The sequence below is a fragment of the Dunckerocampus dactyliophorus genome, chromosome 5 (genome assembly GCF_027744805.1).
Source record: "Dunckerocampus dactyliophorus isolate RoL2022-P2 chromosome 5, RoL_Ddac_1.1, whole genome shotgun sequence".
In the NCBI taxonomy this organism is placed as follows: Eukaryota; Metazoa; Chordata; class Actinopteri; order Syngnathiformes; family Syngnathidae; genus Dunckerocampus; species Dunckerocampus dactyliophorus.
In genome coordinates this window covers 24,638,680-24,661,422 of record NC_072823.1, presented here as the reverse complement: position 1 = coordinate 24,661,422, position 22,743 = coordinate 24,638,680, and the positions used below count along the sequence as shown (strand labels likewise).

At 41.6% G+C, this 22,743-nt stretch overlaps 4 protein-coding genes across 5 annotated transcripts in view; 3 read left to right on the top strand and 1 right to left on the bottom strand.

Moving 5' to 3' along the window:
- The first annotated feature begins 160 nt into the window (after positions 1–160).
- On the top strand, positions 161–3,594 carry LOC129181510 (uncharacterized). Its single transcript, XM_054776795.1, has 7 exons — positions 161–486; positions 901–1,025; positions 1,143–1,209; positions 1,390–1,546; positions 1,623–1,765; positions 2,033–2,143; positions 2,343–3,594. Exons 1-7 carry the CDS (start codon positions 334–336, stop codon positions 2,520–2,522), a joined length of 936 nt encoding a protein of 311 aa, XP_054632770.1. The 5' UTR covers positions 161–333; the 3' UTR covers positions 2,523–3,594.
- A 479-nt stretch (positions 3,595–4,073) lies between these two features.
- Positions 4,074–9,302, top strand: LOC129181052 (uncharacterized). Its single transcript, XM_054775700.1, has 7 exons — positions 4,074–4,366; positions 4,437–4,561; positions 4,705–4,771; positions 5,563–5,719; positions 5,882–6,024; positions 6,633–6,743; positions 7,686–9,302. Exons 1-7 carry the CDS (start codon positions 4,214–4,216, stop codon positions 7,863–7,865), a joined length of 936 nt encoding a protein of 311 aa, XP_054631675.1. The 5' UTR covers positions 4,074–4,213; the 3' UTR covers positions 7,866–9,302.
- Positions 5,073–20,779, bottom strand: LOC129181051 (nucleobindin-2-like). Of its 2 annotated transcripts, none has more exons than XM_054775699.1 (13): positions 18,549–20,779; positions 18,195–18,361; positions 16,858–16,965; positions 16,654–16,786; positions 15,248–15,351; positions 15,003–15,188; positions 12,750–12,840; positions 12,599–12,657; positions 12,420–12,512; positions 9,499–9,588; positions 9,243–9,413; positions 9,131–9,176; positions 5,073–8,779 (listed from the first exon to the last, which is right to left on the bottom strand). In XM_054775699.1, the coding sequence occupies exons 2-13, from the start codon at positions 18,336–18,338 to the stop codon at positions 8,775–8,777; spliced, it is 1,230 nt and encodes a 409-aa protein (XP_054631674.1). In that variant the 5' UTR covers positions 18,339–18,361; positions 18,549–20,779; the 3' UTR covers positions 5,073–8,774. The 2 variants fall into 2 exon arrangements, with proteins under 2 accessions (XP_054631674.1, XP_054631673.1); XM_054775698.1 differs by having other exon boundaries at positions 18,559–20,778.
- pik3c2a (phosphatidylinositol-4-phosphate 3-kinase, catalytic subunit type 2 alpha) overlaps positions 19,578–22,743 on the top strand; it is a 38,109-nt gene continuing 34,943 nt past the window's right edge. The window contains exon 1 of the mRNA XM_054775696.1: positions 19,578–19,743. The gene's annotated coding sequence lies outside the window, so the exon portion shown is untranslated. The remainder of the gene's footprint in view (positions 19,744–22,743) is intronic.

Below are 22,743 nucleotides of genomic sequence, written 5' to 3'. Positions count from 1 at the left end.
TAACAATAAGAAGATCACAAGAAAAACACACTGTATGGAAGATAACAGAAAAATCACGACAGTACCGATTCGATACGGACACTACAGGTAATGATGATGACATCGATGTTTGGATCAATAGTCCACCTCCACAGATTAGTCAAGAGCGGTCATGTGACGGTTGAATCCAACCACCAATATGACCTTTGGCAGAACCAGCTCCGCCTCGAGTGCCTTCATTTACAAGAAGAAGAAGAAGAAGAAGAAGAAGAAGAAGAAGAGTGTCTTCATTTGACCTACTTTCTGGTCTAATTTCAGCCTAGGGTTCAGACACAAACGTTTTATTTAGAAACAATGAGCATTCCGGTGGTGGACTTCAGCGCGTGCAGCCTCACAGTGGAGGATATTTCCCGCGCAGAGTTGAGCCACCTGAGCAGAGACATAAGAACAGCCTTTACCGAAGTGGGCTTTGTCTTCCTGGACAACACTGGCATCACTCAGGCGGAGGTGAGACTCGTATAAAGATAAAGAAAAAGAGCAATGTAGCAGCAGTAATGCCGGAAAGTTAAAACCCCTCCTCTTTCTCTCGCCGAGCGGTGAAAGTTCAGTCAGCACTATTTTCTTCTCTGGCCGACGTCGACATTACGTAAAAAGCAATTAACGTAATGTAAATGTCAGCATTGTGTATGTAAAAGTGTAGCGTGATGCATAATGGCAACAAAAAAAACCGTAAAACAACTTGTTTTTGTTTAATAAACTTCCGCATTGGCGACCGAAGGAGAACTACGGTGGCTGTAAAAGTTTAAAAAGTCTCAATTTTTTTCTTGCATAGTCACAGCGAGGTCTGCTAATGTGACAGGAAATGTAAAATTGAGTGCCTTTTTCTGAGGTTGTAGTCATAAAAGTAAGATATCTGTGCAGGTGGATGGTGTCATGGACGCTTCCAGGAGGTTCTTCCTGCAGCCAGACCACCTGAAGCGGCCGCTGAGAAGGAAAACGTTCCCAAACTGTCCCAACCACGGATGGGTAGCTCTGGAAACTGAAAGGTGTTTTTTCCCTCCTTCCGCCAATAAATAAGCCTCATAAGGAAATAATGGGAGTGAAAATGTGACAGAAAAGTGTAATTCATAACTAGTGTAAATGTAAAACATTAACATTTTCAGGTTGAATCCACAAAAGCCAGGAGACCTGAAAGAAGCATTTAACATGTCTTCACTACATCCTGACATAGTAAGTACCACAGACTATGTTTTATCTGTTTTGGGTGAAAGTACAAGCTTCTTTTGCATGCATCAACTTTACTGATAAATCCACTCAATAAAATGCTACTCATTGATAACAATGTCGCGTTTTTTTTAAGCCAATCAGGCCAAAAGTTCTAGAATTGTGCAATTTGACCATCTTTTTTAGAAATGGCCGTCCCCTGAGATTGTAGCGGGATTCCAGGAGAGCCAAACGACTTTTTTTCAGCGCTGCAAAGAGCTGAGCCTGCGGATTTTGAAGGTGATGGCCCACAGTTTGGATCTGGACCCCGACGTGTTCCTGAGCGCTCACCGCCTGATTGGAAGTACGTGCGGGTCTTTACTATCAGAAATTGGTCATAGAATTTCACTCCAGTCTGAAACATCACGTGTCTCTTGTAGCTGATGAAAACGGCACGACGCTGCGTTCGCTGTACTATCCTCCGGTCAACAGAGAGCTGGCCAAGGAGGGTCAGCTGAGATGTGGAGAGCATTCCGACTATGGAAGCATCACCTTGTTGTTCCAGAGCTCCGAAGGTCTGCAGGTAAGGAAAGCTCTCTGAAAACATGCACTCACAGACCCGAAACTATGTTAGCATTAACGAAAGTAGAACTCATGCGTTCCAGGATATAAACCGAAAGCTATTCTTAAGTGTCACACAAGTGTATAAAAAAGATTATACTTTATCAACCCTGAATGAAGGCATTATCTGAAACGATTATTTAGTCAAAGCAGTTGTGCCCAACTTGACAAATAAAGTGTTATTCGATTGCCATTGAGAAAATATTTCATGTGCACCGTCAACCTTCAGGTGCGTCAACGTTCCGGTGAGTTTATCTGTGCCCCTTGTGTCCCCGGGTCGGTTCTGGTCAACATCGCCGACCTGATGCAGCGCTGGACCAGTGACCGCTTTGTCTCTGTGGTGAGCACAGGGCCTTTTCATTTATTTATTGCTAGGATGTTGTTGCAAAAATAGCTTGGTGGCCTCAAAAACGTATTCGGGAGCAACAAAAATTGCCTACTTTAGTTGAAAACATGTAAACAAAGTCTGTTTATGGGGACCAAGACAATATTACCAGAGAAATCGAAACTCCTCATTCGCTGTTCAATCTGTCCATCAGCTCCACAGAGTCTTGCTGCCCCCTGCTGGCGACTCCAGTACACGACAGTCTATGGCTTTCTTTGTCCAGCCAGACGACGAGGCCGTTATCACCTGCATCGACGGCTCCAACAAGTACCCCCCAGTTCAAGGGGGCACCTACCTCACAGAGCGGTTTAACAACTCCTATGGCCAGGCCTGAACACCCCCCCTCCAGACTTTCATCTTAAAATCGACGATGAAAGCGCTGCAGTCTCACTGTGTAACTCATTCGGAAATGGTGTGACCCTTTTTTTAAGAACCCGGTGGACATGTGAGCAACAATAATTTGAGCAACACTACGACGGGAGCGGCGACTTTGAGATCCCTGATGAAATTCTCTATAAGAGATATCGATTTTTAGCCAAGAGAATACACTACATTTCTTCACTTTTTAAGCCGAGCATATCAGAAATACCAGACTTGACAAAGTAATTTGATAACCACCGTTGCGGTATCGTTTATTTGTTTGGGGAACTTGCTGCATCTTGAGCACAAAGTTTGTTGAGCCACTTTCACCGTATACCCCCGCTAGTTATACCGCTTTATCATTGTGCATTATGTATTTATAATTGGCAAGGGATACGTTTGGAACACAAGAGCTGAACAATTATATTGTAACTGATGTGAAATGGATGCGTTGGGGGGGTTTAGATTAAATTAGCTTTGCTTCTTCCTACTCCTTTTTGGACATGTGGAACTGTGAATCGTACAATGTGATGCATTCCAGCGTAACTTGTATGCATGTTCAAAATGAATTAAACCATTAGATGCACTCCACAGTATTACGTACACAAGTGATGATGATTGTGCACACAACAGACAGACTCCTCAAGTTAACCTATATTTATTTACATGAAAAATACACAACAGCATGATTTCATTTGACATAATTACAATGTATTCTCATGCTATTGTTATTTTTGATAATAGAATGAGAAGTTGGACTTAAACTGTAAAACGTGTTGTTTGACTGTTCACATGCTACATGTTGTTCTACTTGAGTCCTCCAGGTGTCAGTAGCGAACATGTTAAGAACCAACACACTGTAGTTCGTTGTGTCCATGGGCCATACTGTAAATTCGGTATTGATCCCATACAAGGTAAATGGAGGGCTAGTATACTGAATTTTTTTTACCTGAAATTTTTCAGGCTCGTTGAACGATGTTGTGATCTCGCCTTTACTTTGTTCGTGATGATTATAATCACAATAAATATTTTTGCCAAACAAATGATATTTTGGTCTACAAACGTATTTTTGAACGATTTCAACAATGTAAGAATATGAACAACACAATATACAAACACATTTGTGAAAAACAGAAAATAACTGACCAAAATCGATCTCATCACACGAGTATCGATCCGATACCGCCCTTGTTATTGACATTTGAATCGACCCGCCCACCCCGAGTATGTTGACTTGGAGTCCTGATGCTAAAACGAAGCTAGCAGCAAAGCGACCTCCTTTGTGCCGAATCCTGAAAAGACAGACATTTTAATAGACAATATGATTGCGAACATGTATTCGCAAAAGTGATTAATACACGCTTAATTCACACAGTGTAGCAGACATTAAATCATCTTGCAAGTCCATGAAAAAGTTCACAAAGTGGCGTTAAAACGTCAGCACAGCTGGCAGCCAAAAGGTGGGGCCATTGATGGTGTCGACGTCACAGTGCCGCATCTCGGATTGGTCAGGAGTGGTCATGTGACGGGCAAACTGCTGCGGAGTGAGTCAAATGACAGATTCATCCCCAAAGTGGCTTTTTAAAAGTGCTCTTAACCTTACTTTTTCAGCCTGCTACTCGGTCACAGTTCATTGTTTTAGTTCTCTTTTCGTCATTTGAAACAATGAGCATCCCAGTGGTGGACTTCAGCGCCTTCAGCCTCAACGTGGAGGACATTTCTACTGCAGATTTGGACCACCTGAGCAGAGACATAAGGAAAGCGTTTACCGAAGTGGGCTTCGTCTTCCTGGACAACACTGGCATCACTCAGGCGGAGGTGAGACTAAGAATACAAATGTTTACATTGCAAAGCTGCAAAAGTGGACCCAAAAGTTATGTCCATCCAGGTGGATCGTGTTATGGGCGCTTCCAGGAGGTTCTTCCTGCAGCCTGACCACTTCAAGAAGCTCTTCCGAAGGAAAACCTTCCCTAGCTGTCCCCTGCATGGCTGGATACCCATAGAGACTGAAAGGTTGAAGTCATGATTGCACACAATTCCTTCAAGAGATGCCAAATTATTGTTACAATTATGTGCAGACAATCCTATGTTAGAATAAATTACTTTGGATGTAGTTGATTTTTATTTGTTTTGGGGTTTTTTTGTTGCTTTTTCAGGGTGAATCCAGAAACACCAGGAGATCTAAAAGAGTCGTTCAACATGACTTCACTACATCCTGACATAGTAAGTATACTTTTAACAAAGGTGGGACAGTGTTTTGCAAGTCTCAAGTCTTTGATCCTAAATCTCGAGCCAAGCCTCAAGTCAAGTCAAGACAAGACCGGATGAGTCGAGTCTCTTATCAAATAAAATGCCATTTTAACAAAATACGGTAACTATTTTAGCAAAGCACTACTGAATTAACTTTGAAAAATACAATCACTGCATTTTTAATTGTTTTATTTGACAAGACTTCATCACAGAAACAGTGCTAACACAGCATTTAGGATCTAGTTAGAAAAGTGATCCACATACTCGTTAAAACCTTAAACCTGATCAGATGTGAATAGATGCATTCATTGAGGCAGACTGTCTTGCTGGAAATGACACAACTACAATCAGTTGAATGCTTTGAATGGCGACACCTTTTACTCAACACCTTCACTGAAAATCTCACCTGTTTTTGACTCATCAGACTGAAGTCCTTTGAACTATAATACTTACTGATACATTGTACTATTTAACACCTTGACATATTAAATAGACTTATCAATACCAATACAACACGCTTTTTTACGTCCTGACAAGGTAAGTATACTTATTATACTTACTGATAGTATTTTTTAACATCCTGACATATGAAGTATACTTATCTCTACTGATACTTGGTACTTTTTAACATCACTACCAAAAGACTGACACCCACCCATAAAATGTTACTCATTGATCCAATCAGTCATTTATTAATTTCAGGCTTTCAGAATCAGTCAAATGTTCTAGAATTGTTCCAGTTTGACTCTTTTTGTTTTTTGTAGAAATGGCCTTCCCCTGAGATTGCGGCGGGATTCCAGGAGACCCAGACGGCTTTTTTTCAGCGCTGCAAAGAGCTGAGCCTACGGATTTTGAAGGTGATGGCCCACAGTTTGGATCTGGATCCCGATGTGTTCCTGGGCGCTCACCGCTGGATTGGAAGTACGTGCTGGCCCTCACGTCCCCATGTCATGTCTTGCTTGTTTTGCATTGCGGCCAATTACGGCAGTGACCCATCGCATCCAGCAGAGGGCGCTGTAGTGGAAAAAAAAACCTGGAGTCTGGATGTCATGTTGGCTGAAACCTTGTCTGTTTCTCTTGTAGCTGATGACAACACAACAACGCTGCGTTCGCTGTACTATCCTCCGGTCAAGAGAGAGCTGGCCAAGGAGGGTCAGCTGAGATGTGGCGAGCATTCAGACTATGGAAGCATCACCTTGTTGTTCCAGGATTCTGAAGGTCTGCAGGTAAGGAAACCATCACTTTTTCTTAATACAGTGGAACCTCTAAGGTCAAACACACACTATTCTAGAGTGCTCTTTACCCATAGGATGTACAGTATATAAACACAACGAATTTGTTCCAGGGTTAAACTGTGGTCATCGTAAACATTTTACAAGCCTCAGGAGTCAACCACCTCGTGTACGCCAGCACAGCATGATGACACAACCACACCGATGCTCTTTTGGAACCTGGGTCGAAAGTAGAGACTTTACACTACACGTATCTTTAAATGGTGTAAATCGGTCAAGGGAAACCAGAGTTACGATCAATAATATTCGCCATAATTTTGTCATTGCGTCATCACGTTATTTCGCATTTGTATGCGCTTTTGGTACAGGAAGGCACCCGCTTTGAAAGCGAAACATGAAACATGACACTACCTTCCTATTGGTTGGGGAAAGCTTTTCATCAGTCAATGCATTTTTTTTGTTTTTAAGTGTCACACAAGTGTAAAAAGAAGCGACGCATTGTTAATAGTATAAAATGTTAACTTTGCTAACAAGGGAGTTAACGTATGACGCTGGAGTCTTACTGCTGTGACTGTGACGTAAATTCCTTGCTGACATTTCAGGTGCATGAACGCTCTGGTGAGTTCATCTCTGCTCCCTGCATCCCCGGGGCGATTCTAGTCAACATCGCAGACATGATGCAGCGTTGGACCAATGATAAATTTATCTCTGTGGTGAGCAAACACTGAAATCTTCTTTACTTTTTATGCTAAGTTCTGGTCGCTTCATGGATACAAAATGTTAGTCACTGAGTAAATGCTACACTTGACTATTTTGCCACTTTGCAATTTTAATTTCGCGGCTTCACTCCATCCTGGTTTTTCAAAAATATAATAAATCGCTATTTTGTGGTTGAATATGGCCTTTTAGTCCAAAAATATACATATTGAAGCCAATTTCACAGCCTGTTTACCTAAATTAAGCGTTTTTAATCATAACAATGGCTAAACTAAAACACAAATATAAGGCATTCAGAAGACCCATGCAAAGATGTTGTGATATGTAGTATTCTACACATCATTCTATTCACTGGTCTCTGGGCGTCAGTAATGTTACATTAATGAGACAATAGCAACCGCAGGAAGCTAAAATAAGAAAGAACCGGAAGGAACTCTACCATCACCAACGTGTGAGTCTATATTTTGACTTATGTCTTAAATGCGTTATTTTCTCATGTGTGTACTACGGGGGTCACCAACGTTTTTCCTTGTGAGAGCTACTTTTACAAAATGAAAATGGCCAAGAGCTACTCATTTTTGTAACATTTATTTTCAGAGCTTATTTTAAACCCAAACAAAGCGAATATGCTTGTTTTACCAGAACATTAAATGCTGGTGTCCACAACTCACATTTTGCATTTCAGAATACATTTCTTTCTACTGTTCTTTCATTATTAACTGAAAACCTGAATGAAAAGCAGGCTTGCGGGCACCTCATGTGGTCGTGGGGGGCTACCTGGTGCCCGCGGGCACCACGTTGGTGACCCCTGGTCTACTATATTGGGACTATAGGAGTGTTATTTCATGTCTAGAGGGCTCTCTGTGAAAACCAGTATTTAGGTCGTAAACGCTCTGTTGTTGTCTGGCTTGCCATTGGCTGTTCAATCTGTCCATCAGCTCCACAGAGTTTTGCTGCCCCCTGCTGGTGATTCCACTACACGCCAGGCTCTGGCTTTCTTCGTCATGCCTGATGACCAGACGGTCATCACCTGCACTGACGGATCGGACAAGTACCCCCCAGTGCAGCTTAGCGCCTACCTGGCTGAGCGTTTCAGCTACATCTACGCGGATGATTAGCACTAACGCCGCTCGTATCGGACTGCCAAGTGATGAATTTAGAGATGATTCAAAACCCACGTCTTAACACTTGCAGGCTCGTTCACTTTATTGCCACTCGAGACATCATGTGGTGGAATGTGAGACAGGAAGCCAACATTCAAGTTTAGAAAGGCACAATTCACACTCATTGCAAATACTGTTAATAAAGTAGCCTACTTCAATAATACGAACTTAAGATAGAAATACTTTTGAATGACACTTTGGGAAACTGTAAATGCCTGACCAAAGCCAGATGGAAGCTTTGTGTTAAATGAATTGAAATGTGTGTGGTTTGGCATTTTGGGGATTCCAATTCTTCCATCAGTTTCATTAACCTCACAGAATGTTTGGTTACTTTTACAGTAAATAAACATTATCTGGCCTGAAAAAATACTTTGATTCAAATAAATTCCTCTGAGTGTGCGTGACAGCAGTATAAAGTAAACAAATTTAATCCCTTCCTCAAAAGGGTGTCCTTTCTTCCACTGAGGTCCACATACAAATAAAGGATGAGGGGGCCTCTCTGATATTATTCACTTTTATTCTATTTTGTATTAGATGCACTAAAACCACTCCAGCGTAGGTCAAAGAAATGCTAGGCCATTACATACATTTCAATAATTATTATCCTCCATAATGTTTCATGTTATTTCTTAGGTATAAAATATTTTCTAATTGATAACCACACTTTGGACACCCCTGCCATATTGGCTTGTATAGGCCTATCTTCATTCATCCAGTGGGGATAAAAAAACGAAAACATTGAGAGGACATAACATTGCAGTTACGACAAACACATGCACACTCCCTGCTATTAAGGCCCGTTTAGACTGTCCAGGCACAGGTGGGTCTTGTTGCTGGATGGTTAGCGTCTGTCCGCTTCCAGGTTTATGCTACAAAAACAAAAAAACAAAATTACAACTGGTTGAAATTACATGACACCTGACCCCAGGCATTGTCATTGCAAATTCAAAACTGGTACACTTCTTGGTCACGGAACAATATTGGAACGTGTAAGTATGGAAGTACGCCTTCTTTTGAGTGCATAAGTGCGTTCCTACTGAGAAGTAGGGCAAAATGCAGTGCACTGTCAGTACCCGGATGTTGCACTTAGCGCTCAAAATGGGGGGTGGTGCAGTGCTGGACACTTGGCACTCAACAGTCGCCATGTTGCATAACAAAAAGGCCAAAGAAAATCTAAATGAATTTGTGCAACAAAGTTGTCAGAGTGATGTAATGCTGACCTGTGTCTTCAGCCTGGACTTTCCTCATCTGCAGATCATCCAAGGCCTTCAAAGAGAGAAGAGAAGCAGAATGAAGCTTCTCAGACATGAGCTGAACGCCGATGACCCTAACCTGCTGAAGTTGGTGCTTCTGAGTGTCGAGTTCTTCCTGCTTCTTTTGGAGCTCCTCCCTCTGCTCCTGCAGGTCGGCCGCCTTGTCGATGATCATCTTCTCCTCTTTGGCCAGCTGTTGCTCGTACGCTGCCAGCTCCTCCTCGGTGAACAAGGAGTTTTGCTCCAAGGTCTGGCCATCCATGAGAAGGTTTGATACAGCATCAGCAATGAGATGACTCTTCTGACTGGCTTCGAAAAAATAAAGTGTCTCATACCTCCCACTCTTCCTTTTCGTGGAACTCTTGTTTATTTGTGGCCGCCAGAAACTCACTCAGTGACACCAGTCTGTCTTTGTTGGTGTCCACCTGAACACGAGAAGGTTGTACGATTAATTCATTGTTCTCACACTGTGTATACACATGACATACACAAGTATTGGGACAGCTACAGGAAGTCAAAAGTGAACAAAGGCTTTAAAAGCTACAACTGCTTCCACTCTTACTACAAGATGTTGGACTGTGGTAAGCTGAATGCTGAACAGCTAGAGCGGAACAGAAAATGTGGAATAATGGGAAAAGTGGGAAATCTGGGATGTGGATCTGGAATGGTTTGAGAAATGTGATAAAAAGGACAATGGAAGATGTTCAATGGGAATTTTTGGCCCAAGAAATATGGACTTCCGGGAAAAACGTACATTTTTTAACTACATAGCCTGAATATTTTTTTTCAATGAGCTGAACGGTTTGGATGGCCGCACGGTGGTCTAGTGGTTAGCACAGAGATGGGCAAACTACGGCCCGTTGTTCTTTTTAATCCGGCCCGCCGAAAATTGTACAGAATTAAGGTTTGATGTGAATGATTGCATTCATTTCATTTTGACTTGTAATGACGGCATTTCAACACCGGGTGGCGCCGTAGGCACAGTGACTTGAGAGAGCCATTTCCAATTACCGCTCTTCTACTCGCTCGCCGACGTTACCACAGATGGATCGCCAAATGTGACAGGAAAAAACGTCGGGATGCTCAAGAGAATTCAGGACAGGGGAAAGAGGACAACCCTGAGCAGGAGGTCATGTTTCTACACTGAAGTTTGGGAGAAGTATGTCAACGTGTGTGGGAGCTCAAACGGGAGATGATTTGTTTTTTGGAGCTACTTGAGAATACTGACACATTTCCTGAGCTGAATGACACAGTTTGGCTTTGTGATTTAGCTTTTACTGTAGACATACTGGCACACATGAACGAGCTGAATGTGAAGCTACAAGGGAAAACCAGTTTGTGCATGAAATGCAAGTCATCGTCGGAGCCTTCAAAGCCAAGCTGGTTTTATTTTCCAAGCTAATGTATGTTAATACTTTTAATGCTTTTTTTCTGGTTATGTTTCATATGTACTGTTAACAAATGCAGTTTTTTTATATATCGTATCTTGTGCTGACCCGGCCCGTCTGTCAAATTTTAAAAGTCAACGTGGCCCCCGGCCCGAAAAGTTTGCCCACCCCTGGGTTAGCATCTTGGCCACACAGTCACAGTCTAGAGATCGGGAAGACGTGGGTTTGATTTTGCCTTGTGGCATTTCTGTGTGGAGTTTGCATGTTCTCCCAGTGCGTGCGTGGGTTTTCTCCGAGTACTCCGGCTTCCTCCCACATTCCAAAAACATGCATGTTAAGTTAATTGGCGACTCTAAATTGTCCATAGGTATGAATGTGAGCGTGAATGTTTGTCTGTATGTGCCCTGCGATTGGCTGGCGACCAGTCCAGGGTGTACCCCGCCTGTCGCCCGAAGTCAGCTGGGATAGGCTCCAGCATACCCCCGCGACCCCAATGAGGAGAAGCGGCATAGAAAATGGATGGATGAACCGTTTGGTGCTGAATGTTTTGAATCAGTTGAGAAATGTAGACAAAAGTTTCCAACAATTGTTAAGATCAAAGGGAATTTGTGGTTGGAAAATGTGGAATTTCAGGAAATACGGAGATTTTATCAAATTGTTAGTCCGAATGCCATAAATGTTTTCATGTTGGAATGGTCTGGATCAGTTGAGAAACAGTTGAGAAAAATCATCAGAACGTTTTGATGCTGGAATGGTTTGAGAAATGTGAAAAGAAGCCATCGATGTCTGATGAGAATGTTTGGGCCAGAAAATGCAGAAATCCAGGAAAATCCTTGAATTTTGGCACTAGAGAGCGTGAATGTTTTTGAATGAGCTGGACATTTTAATGTTCTTATGCTGTGAATCAGTCGAGAAACATGGGAGGACTAAGAACTATTACCATCTAAGTGAATTTGTGTTAGGAAAAATTTAGGGAAAAGTGGGAATTTTTGGATTACTGGAAACTGTTGGTTTTCAATGTTTTTGGTTTGAATCAGTTCAGACTTGTGGAAGTAGTAACAATTCTTAAAATCCAAGGTAATCCAAGGTGTTTGGAAAATGAAGAATTTCCCAAAAAGTGAGGATCGATTGTAATGTAGAAAAATGTTAGATCAAATGTTTGATGCTAGAACGGTTTGAATGGGTTAGGAAATGTGAAAAATTCCATTCACTTCAATGGGAATGTTTGGGAAAGAATGTAGAATTCACAAAAAAATACACAGCCTCAATCAGTGGTCTGCAACCAACAGCTCTATTATCCTTCTGCTGTGGCTCCAGCTGGTTTGTGCGTCTGTGTAATCACTCCGCCGTCCCTTCTCATGCCATCATGAGCCTTTCAAAGTTTTGTGTCGAGTTGAGCGTGCGCCGTGCAATTCTCACCCGAAGTGTTAGGGGCAGTGTTTTCTGGTTATAATCGACTCGGTGGGAAACCATGATGCTGGTTAACTATTTTAACGTTTAGCTTCCTGTGTTGCTAGTGAACAGCGACAACTAAAGCGATACAGAGAGTGAGAGTGGTACTGGAACTAACTGATGTGTAACATTTATTGCAAATGTTGATCCAAAATCGGTGGAGAAGGCTTAAAAGACTTAAGGCCCTGTCCACACAGGAACATTACTGATATTTTTTTTGGCGGGTTGAAAAAAATTTGCGTCCACACTGTACCTACTAGGAAATAGTTAGATCCAGAGGGGGAACGGATCACTGCGTGAAAACAATGTACGTAATACACAAGGCACAAATTGCGTCTAAGGACGGAAAAATGTGTGAAGTTTGGAACTTGTAAGAATAACAATAAAAACAAGCATAAAGATGTCTGCATTTCTACCTCGTTCATCACATGCTCTCTCATCCGCAGTCTCTCCTCCTCCATCTCCACCATGTCGTCTTCTTCATTGTTCGGGTTGTAGACCTTCTCCAGCTTGAAAACACACACACACACAAACACACACATGAACATGACACTTTATCAGCCAGTGAAGGTCTTTAAACGTTCAAGACGATCACCTCTTTAGTGAAGAGGGCTTCCAGCTCGTTCTCGTCAAAGAAACCGTCTCCATTGCTGTCTGCGCAGTGACAGCAATTGAAATAAACATCTGTGTATGCATGTAAATGTGCAGACAGTCACATGATCTACAAATATGCCCTCTGATGCTACCGTGCAATTTGAAGAAGGTCTTTGGGTTGAAGTCATTCGGGTCCAAACCATCAGCCTCCTGCCATACCTCCTTCAGCTGGTCCTCACTTCCCTGCACACGCACGCACACATTCTTCATTACCTTCTTCATTTTTTTTTTGTTTGCATGTTTGTCACACTTCACCAAACAAATGTAAATATTTGTCAATGACAACAGACGTGAACACAAAATGCAGTTTTTACATGAAACTTTTTATTATTAAGGGAGAAAAAAATTCAAACCTCCCAAACCTGCCGTGTGAAAAAGTGATTGCCCCCTAAGCCTAATAACTGGTTGGGCCACCCTTAGCAGCAACAACTGCAATCAAGTGTTTGCCATCACTTGCAATGAGTCTCTTACGGCGCTGTAGAGGAAATTTGTCCCACTCATCTTTGCAGAATTGTTGTAATTCAGCCACATTGGAGGGTTTTCCAGCATGAAGCGCCCTATTAAGGTCATGCTACAGCATCTCAATAGGATTCAGGTCAGGACTTGGACTAGGCTTCTCCAAAGTCTTCATTTTGTTTTTCTTCAGCCATTCAGAGGTGGACTTGCTGGTGTGTTTTGGATCATTGTCCTGCTGCAGAACCCTCTTTATTATGTGTTTGTATGTAATACCAAAGTCATATAGGGTTAAATTGAAAGCTTAATTGAATGACTAATTAAAACAAAAATAAATAATATATTAAATTATTTATTAGATAAATAATTAAGAATTAGGCCACACAGTGGCCTCGTGGTTAGCATGTTGTCCACACAGTCAGGAGATCGGGAAAACCTGGGTTCAAAATCTCCGTTGGGCATCTCTGTGTGGAGTTTGCATGTTCTCCCCGTGCGTGCGTGGGTTTTCTCCGGGTACTCCGGTTTCCTCCCACATTCCAAAAACATGCATGTTAGGTTAATTGGAGACTCTAAATTGTCCATAAGTATGAATGTGAGTGTGAATGCTTGTTTGTCTATATGTGCCCTGTGATTGGCTGGCGACCAGTCCAGGCTGTATCTTGCCCCTCACCCAAAGTCAGCTGGGATAGGCTCCAGCATACCTCCGCAACCCTAATGAGGATAAACTGCATAGGAGATGGATGGATGGATGATTAAGAATTAATTACAGTCAAACTTGTCTATAGCGGCCACTAGAGGGAGTCTGCAAAAGTGGCCGCTATAGACAGTTGGCCTCTATAGACAGGTTGGCGTCCAGTTTGAATGTTGACCAGTAGAGGAAAAAAGGGAAACAAATACTAATAATAATGTTGACCAGTAGATGGCACTGCGGACTGCTGATAAAAGTTGTACAGCACTACTAGGCTTGTTATTATCATGGTTCATGGTTTTAATCCTGAACATGCATGACTCAAACAGTAGCACATCACATAGTACAATTCACAATTTTGCATGTCCAAAAAGGAGTAGTAAGAAGCAAAGCTTATTTAATCCTACCCCTCATCAGTTTCACATCAGTTGCAATACATTTATTCACCTCTTGTTCTTCCAAGTGTACTTTGTAGGTCTACATGACAATGTAGTGCAATCATAGCCAAGGTTTTTACTTACTAAAAGGAAGCTAGAGGCTTAATAATAACTGATAACTGATAAAATACTTCAGTTAAGTACAACCGAACTCAGTTTTGCTCCCGCTGCCGTATACATGCTAACATATGTTTTTTTTTTTTTATTGTAGCATCGCTGGGAGCACGTCCTGTTCCCAGCCTACTTTGCGGTAATGTTTTGGTGCAAATGCTCTTAAAGTTACATGTTTAACCAGGAAATAGCAAGCTCAAAAGAAGACGGCTTTTTATGTGGAACAACTGACAGTTTGTGTGGATCTTGTGAATGATTGTGACTGAGCTAGGACTCAGTAATTAAAGTCTACACACGACGCCTTCATTGATTGAAAAACAAAACTTTTTCATGCATGAAGCTTCTACTTGAGTTGGTAATTTGGCTGCTATATGCAGGTCAGATATTGACCAAGGGAGACAAAATGGGTGGCCGCTGGCTGCGTTGGACAGGTGACTGCTATACACAGGGTCTATAACATGTAAATTTGCTGGGGGGGATTTTTCAGTGGCTGCTATAGGCAGGTGGCCCTTCTATAAAGGTGGCCGCTAAGACAGGTTTGACTGTATCTAAAAAAATGAAAATGTAATATTGTAGTAATAATTACATAAAAATATATTAAAATACATTAAATTAAAAATAATATATTAACATTATCTATTTTGTTTGCGACTTACAGGATGGTTGACTTTGACGTGATCGGCATGTTTCCTCTTCATATCCTTGAAGTGCTGCTCTTCCTTCTTCCGCTCCTCCTCAGTCATGAGCTTCAGGTTCTCCCTCCTCTCATGCTCCTTCATCATCTCATAGCGCTTGAACTCGTCATGGCGTTCCCTGTCAAAGTTCTCCAGGTCCTTTGTGGCCTGCAAGGAAGCAGCATGCCCAACAGTACGTCTCAGACTGTCATTATCATGCACAGTACCGCTTGGATGAGGCGGTGCAGGTCCTCCGGCTCAAACGAGTGTGGGTTGTCGTGGTTGAGGTGCTCAAACTGTTTCAGCACAGCCTGGTGATCCACTTTCCAGCCTGCAAGGACAACTGCACATTATCCACAACATTAGGCACACTTGCACAATCTTATGAGCGTTCATCCAAAATGATGCCTCTAGCACAGGTGTGTCCTTTCCACCAAGGGGCACCTCAGTAACTATATGGCAGTTAATATAGTGCTTACAAAGTTGTATTATTATTTATTTGTCAAACAGTTGAATAGTAATTATTTCCCACACATAATAACCTAATAAATTAATATTTTCTGTAGTCTCCTTTGGTCTTGGCAACTGCATTCAAACACATTTTTATATTCAGGGTAAATCTAAATAAATAAAATAATAAAGTGGGTTTCATATTTCACAGATAACAGCAAGAATTATATTTTAGCTTTAAAAATACCATTTAAAAAAAATCATTTTATTCTTAAAATATGCCATAAAAAATGAGCTGTGGGCCACAAATGACCCCAGGCCACACTTTGGACACCCTTTGACAAGATAATAAAAAGGTATTAACTGAACGATATGCTTATTATTATGGTTGCAGTGGTGTACAACAGGGTTTTAAAGATTTCCTTGATGTCAGAGACAGCTGTCAGTGTGATCAAGTAAAGTTCATCAACTATAATGACTAATATTAGTACTTCATAGTAGGATACAGAGACAACACATCTGACTAAGACTACATTAAAGTTCTACAGGGTGTCCCTAAAGTCTGGACGCAGGCAAAAATGCATGTACTATACAATTACAAAACCAAAATAATATGTAAAAATGTATTTTATATATATAATATCAAGAAATCTTTATTCTTTTACTTGTAATATATTTGTTTATAGATAAAACATTTATACGTATTATTCTATCATATATATTTATAGTTTGTTTTTTCACTCTGTTTTTTCATTTTTTTAATGGTTTATTTGTTATTATTTTTGAAACACATTTCATTTATGATGTATTTATGATTAAATAACACATCATCTGTATAATGTATGTATATTATGTGTGTATATTATACCGCATGTCCAGACTTTAAGGACACTGTTTTTGTTGCTGTGGAGACCTTTTGAGCTTTATCTTCCTATGCTGACTTGGGCCAACACTGATACACCCGCGAGAGTCTAAGTGTGAGCGTATGTGTTTTTTTTTCTTTATGCAAAACATGTAATGCTAACTTCTTCCGTTACTCGTCTAAATGTACGTTTTTAACTTTACATTTGCGTTGCAGTATTTCATTTAAGAGCCACATCCGGTGTTTCAACACAGTGTGCGAGTCATTACCACACTTCGTCTTGTGCAACAATCGCTTTGGCGAGAGGTGGCGTATAGTTACCATCCCCTGCCGCCATGTCGTGTTTGGCTTTAATGAGCATCCGCAGCCTGGTCATCTCTTTCCTCTTCAGCTCATCCAGCTTGGTGCGCAGGCTGTTGTGGACAAAGTCCAGCTCTTTTGACAGTTTGCCTTGCTGCGAGTCCACACGGTTCAGTACAGTGTGTGAGTCAACAGAAGGTTTTTTTTGGCAAATTGTAGACTGACCTTGATTTCGTCCATGTTGGTGTTTTTTAACTTTTCCCTGAAGTGAGTGTCTTTCTCCAGGTACTCGATGACCTCCCTGAGGTAGCGGTCGTAGTGCAGCCCGGAGTCCTAAGACATGAACCAAAGCATCGCGGTTTTGATCTCACATTGACACTTTTCAAAGTTGTTTTAAGAACAGTGGACATAGTAAGGTGGTCTTAGTACAATATGTTGCTGTTCAGTGTGTGATGAGTTTGACCCTAAACAGCATAATGCAGCTCGTGTGTAAACAGTTGCAATTGTTAAATTACAGAACATGTGGTTGGTTTAGCATGTTTCATTTTTTAAGCTCGACTGTATTTTAATTTATTGTGTATGAAGACCAGGTAAGACTGTTTGTAGTGGAGAGGGGTGTGTGTCAAGGTCAAGTTTTATTTATAAAGCACAATTAAAACAAACTGATCATGCTGCCCCAGAGTGCTGTACAAATCAAGACAATAAAATGCTAAAGAAAATTAATAAAATAGCCAAGATAAGAAACACGTAACATGTTTTAAAATCAAATTAAATCAATAGGAACAAGTAGAAAAAAACAATTATACGGAGCCCCCGATTAGCTTCTCCTGAAAGCCAGTGTATAAAGGTGTGTCTTTAGTGCCGATTAAAAACACTCCACATAAGGAGCAGTTAATTTGCAAAGGGAGAGAGTTCCTCCTGGGACAATGTAAGACAGACCGCTTGAACGACCTCAGTGCTTTAGTACGAGTGTGCAAAGTCAGCAAATCAGTTAAATAAGAGGGGGCTAGCCCATTTAGGCATTTAAAAACAAGCAATACAAGCTTAAAATGAATCCTAAAGACAACGGGCAGCCAGAGCACATGTAATACTGTGTTCATAATGTTCTTGCCACGTAAGCAGGCGAGCAGCTGCATTTTGGACTAGTTCGAAGTCTACGAATGGAAGCCTGGTCAAGGCCAAAATAAAAGGGAGTTACAATAGTAATAGTAGTGTAGAAGAAATGAGCATATGTAGGACCCTTTCAAATTGGTTTATGGGTAGATATGGCTTCATCTTAGCAAGAATCCTGAGCTGAAACAAACTTGCTTTGATCATTGAACTGATTTGGTGGTTAAGACTAAAAGAGCTGTGAATAAAAACACCGAGGGGCGGATGAAAGATGAAAGTGGGCCTACGGCATTGTTGACACCAGTGAAGACTCTGTCCCCAAAAATCACAACCTCAGTTTTCTTTTCATTTAAATTCTGAAAATTGATTGACAGCCAGGTTTTTACATCATGGAGGCAGTTTTTGAAGGCCATAAAGGAATCAGTTTTGGGTTGTAGGGGCGTGTGACTCACAAAACCTTCTGGGACCTCTAGCTCTTCCTGTTGGGGCTTCTCTTTGCTCTTGTCCACATTAATGGGCACTGAGTGGATGCACAGCCACAGACTGAGCAGAACCACAGTACCATGGGTCAGCGCTTTACCTCTCACCATCACCATCTATTTTGGTATGCAGATAGGTACTGTGAACAATAAATGCAGAAATATCATGTCAGTACCCCTAAAAATGCTAACTTGTATTAACACTTATAATGAACAGGTTCCATCTGTTTGTTTGTGACGACAGATTAAACAATGTCAAGCGTCGTAGAATCATTACACATGACAATTGTGACGACAAAACACATTTTCTGTAAAAGAAATACTAACCGACACTTACTTGAAGCTTCACTTTTGACTCTTCAGAGACCTTTTTGCTAGCTGCTGTTTGTTTACTGCTGCCACCTGCTACATCCAGTACAAGCCGTTAGTGGCCTCCCCTTGCCGGCAGCGGTCACCATAGTGACGTCCCGCCCACTGCTAACACCATTGGATGCAGTCTTGGCATCGACGTCGCGTTGACAGCTGATTGGACTGTTCCTCTGTCAATCAGGATGCCCGCTAGCTGCTTAAAAGCAGCCAGTACGTGGCGCTCAGTCAACAATCTAGTAGGCGGAGTCACTTTACGATTATTAAGATACTTATATACATTTACATACATGTCTTGTTCATATGCAAAATATTTTGGTACCTTCAATGAGCATAGACGATTATATGATGATGGTGCACGAGATGCAATAAAGTGTTTTACGTGTCTGAGAAACATATGTGCAGTATTTCTGCTATAAATACATCTGTGGTAAATTATACATTTATACAATAACGTGTTTCATTTGTTTTAGTTTGCGTACTTTCGAAAGAGCGGCGTTTGTATTGTAACAGTTTGACTGACATGCGGAAGTAATCTCAATGATGTTCCTCGTCGACGTCAGCGTTCATTTCGACAGTTGTCCGCCAGAGAACGCCGCTGGCCATGGCGCGGCGTTGACAGCTGATTGGACCTTTTGTCTGTCAATCAGGCTGCCTGCTGGTTGTGGCAGCCAGGAGCTTTGAATCCAACACATTTGACAAATTACAAGATGAGCAATTTACATATAATCATTATGCATGATTACAAGCAAAGATAAAAAATAAAATAGCAAATAGAGATTACAAAATACATTACAAAAATTGAAAAAAGAAAATATAATAGCAACAATTCAAGCAAGGCTAATCTAAATTTAAAAAAATAAATAATGACCATAATTTAAAGATTTCAATGTTGTTATTGCATAACTGTGTGCCTGAAATGCGGAAGTAGTCTCAATAACGTAACCCTGACGTCAGGCGTTCATTTTGACAGTTGTCCGCCAGAGGGCGTCGCTGGCCATGGTGCGGCGAGGGCTCCGGCGAGTCGGACCAAGAAGTCCTCATCAGCCGAGCAGACCAGCAGACAAACTACAGGAACTGACGTCTCCGGTGCAAGTGGATGGAAAAAAATGCAGCTGCGGCACAAAAATGGCTCCAAACACTGCCGCGATGAAAGGTAAAAAGAAGTGATCTTTTTTTCGTAAATGTCTGCGTGTGAAACTTTGAGCGAGTAGTTGCTTCCAAAAAAGCTCCGCGTTGAAAGCTTCTCGTCTGACAATACCTGCTTTTCTTCCGTGCCGTTGCTTCTTGGACAAAACATTCTACTTTTAAACCATTAAACCCAACTTCCACCAAGCACAGAGCCGTCCTAATGCTGCCAATGTTTAGCTAAACCCAACCAAGCGTGCCTTTAACTGCGAACGAAAGGCTTTTTCTCTGTGAGCCTTATTTCCTTCCACTTTAGCTGCTAACTTAGCCGCCAAGCAAAGTTTTTTCCAGGTTAAACCCGCTTGGACGACAACTACGATCACAGTGTTGACATGTGTACAACTGACCGGTCCGGTTAGGTGGCTCTCTAGCTGAGAAAGTATTGGTAATGTTACTTTAGCATCAAGCTAGCTTTGTGGAATTCGTGAGAAAGTCAACGAAAAAAAGACATCTTTGCATCTCAGCCAGATGAAGCTGCAGATAAGATGACTGAAATGCTGACGACAGCCATGTTAGTTTACTTTGACTTTGAAGTGTTTAGTAATGCCTGATATTTGCTTTAAATTAAGACTTTTTTGCCACTATTGTTGTTGCTGGAGCTCAGTGAAAAATAAGTCAGCAAATATGTAAACACCATTTACAGATATTCAGTCCTGCTGTGGAATTGAGTTGAAGTCGAGAGCACACTAAACAGGTGCTATTTACCTCCATAAAACATCTAATATTAACTTTAATTCCACTGCAGCACACAAAGCTCTTTGAAAGTTGTATAGTTTGTCTCAGAGATGTCAATAATAAAGATGTCGCAGTTACGTATTTTCCTTTTAAAGACATTGTCTTGTACTTTGACCCAGCAGAGTGCTAACACTGACAGATTCCACAATGACCGAAGCCAGTAAAGTAAAAAAAAAAAAATACAACAATACTTTGTGTGGTTGACGATTCATCTAGGAAAGGAAGTGAGTGACCTCCCAACTCCAAGAGTCCCGTTAAGTTATGGCGATCTCTGCATTTTACTGAATTTAGCCCAGCCCACAGCGCCAATGTTGTTTTCATGGATTAACCCTTTCTCAATCTGGAATTTTGGCTAAAAGGCCTAGAAAAAAAAAGTCCTACCCAAAGTAAATTCAAAGCTGTTCTTGTACCATTTGGAGTCGAGGCTTGGCTTTGGGCTCTTTTTAAAAGCTCACGAGCTGAATTTTTATCCCCAACAAAAATGAAAGAAGCACCTGGCCGGTTAAAGGTGCTGTCCTTTGGCTCCAAATTACACTTTTTTTTTTTTCAACCAAAAATAAAAACACCACCACCGGCGAACAGATATGTATTGTTAGAGGAAATATTTTTCCACCTGACTAGAGTAGTGTGTTATGTCTGAATAGATGTACATTCTATTCTCCTCAGTTTGAATATATCACTTGGATATCACATCCTGTTGTTTTTATTATTTTGCACGCACATGCACATTGCCCAGTTGAAGGCCAACTCTCCAGTCTTGAGGACAAGCAGCGGTTGCTAACTTTGCTCGAGGCGGCCGACGCGAAACACCCTATAGGGATTGGTCCAAGCAATCTATTTGTTATAATTTGAAGTTAAACGTTGTAAAAAAGTTCCTGGCCGTCACTCCCCGCTTTACGCTGAGAGGCTAGACATTAAATGATAGCTGATGTTAGTAGCTAAACTTTGCCAAATGGCTATCATTAACAGACGTAACTAATGCGTGTGCGTTACTCGGGGCGTGGCTTGCAACATCGCAGCAGGAAGGTGGTGGAATGTACAGATTCGAAAGATAGTGCCATCCTCCATGCTTTGACATCACCATCTTTCTTGTATATTATCTAGAAATAGTCGAGTACAATGGCCACATACAGGAAATATGTAGGATGCGGGACCTCTTTGATTTTAACTTTTTTTTTTTTAATTAAATACGCTAAAACCACTCCAGTATAGGTCAAAATATGCTAATGTGTTAAATATATTTCAATAATTATAATCATCAGTGTGATATCTTATTCAAGCGTTTCATATTTCAACTTTTTCTCTTTCCAATGCGGCCCTAATCCTCCTGCACAATGCTTCATGTTTAATGTACTGTGTGGAATATTTCTGGGGGGAAATAATAATAGCTGCAAATGGGCTACAGGATGCACTTTGGACACCCCTGTCGTAGGAAGTGATGGGAATAGAAGTAGTCTGTTACAGGGTCAAACTGTGGCCGTTCATTAAGAGTTATGTTATCGGGTTCCGATACCAGCGTAGTTCACGTGTCGGAAATTGCCGCTACCACCTGCGGAGAGTTCCGATTTATGAGCCGCCTCCGTGTTTTAGTATTGTCAGCAAATGTAGCGAGAGAAATATCAGCAAACGTAGCCAAAAGCTGTTAGAATGTTGAGGGTTCTGTGTTGTCGGACTATCTGTGAAGCAGTGAACTCGTCGGGCTGAGTGCTGCGTGAGTGCGTGGAGCATCCCTAGTTTTAAGTAACATTTTAGGTGCGTAAAGATGATTACTCCAAGTATTTTCTGGTTGTCTTTCTGATGTTTAAGCGAGTGCAGCCAGGCTGTCTCCGCCCTCCGGTGTTAGCACAGCTGATAACACAATCTTGGGCCATGCTGCTTGCCAGAGGAAGAGCGAGAGAGACCCCTCAGGTTGCTTAGTAGGCCAAATTCTTCAGCTGCACAGTGAGGCCAGATCCAGCCCCAGCCAGCCTCCTCCACCACAATGGGAGGGGGGGGCACGGGGGAGCTCAGGAGTGGTGAGAGAAGGAACTCGCTCAACCCTGTGATGCCTTCGTGAATGCTCGCTTTGACAAGTGTCCTTTTTAGCACCGCTAGGGTCTCGCTTGACACATGTCTGGACCCAAGGTCAGAACCTCCTACAGAGTCCATGAAGAGCTTACTCAGGGGCACTGCTCTTATTAAACATTTGCAACTTTTCAGACTTATGTATATGTTTAAAAAGTTGTATTTTTTT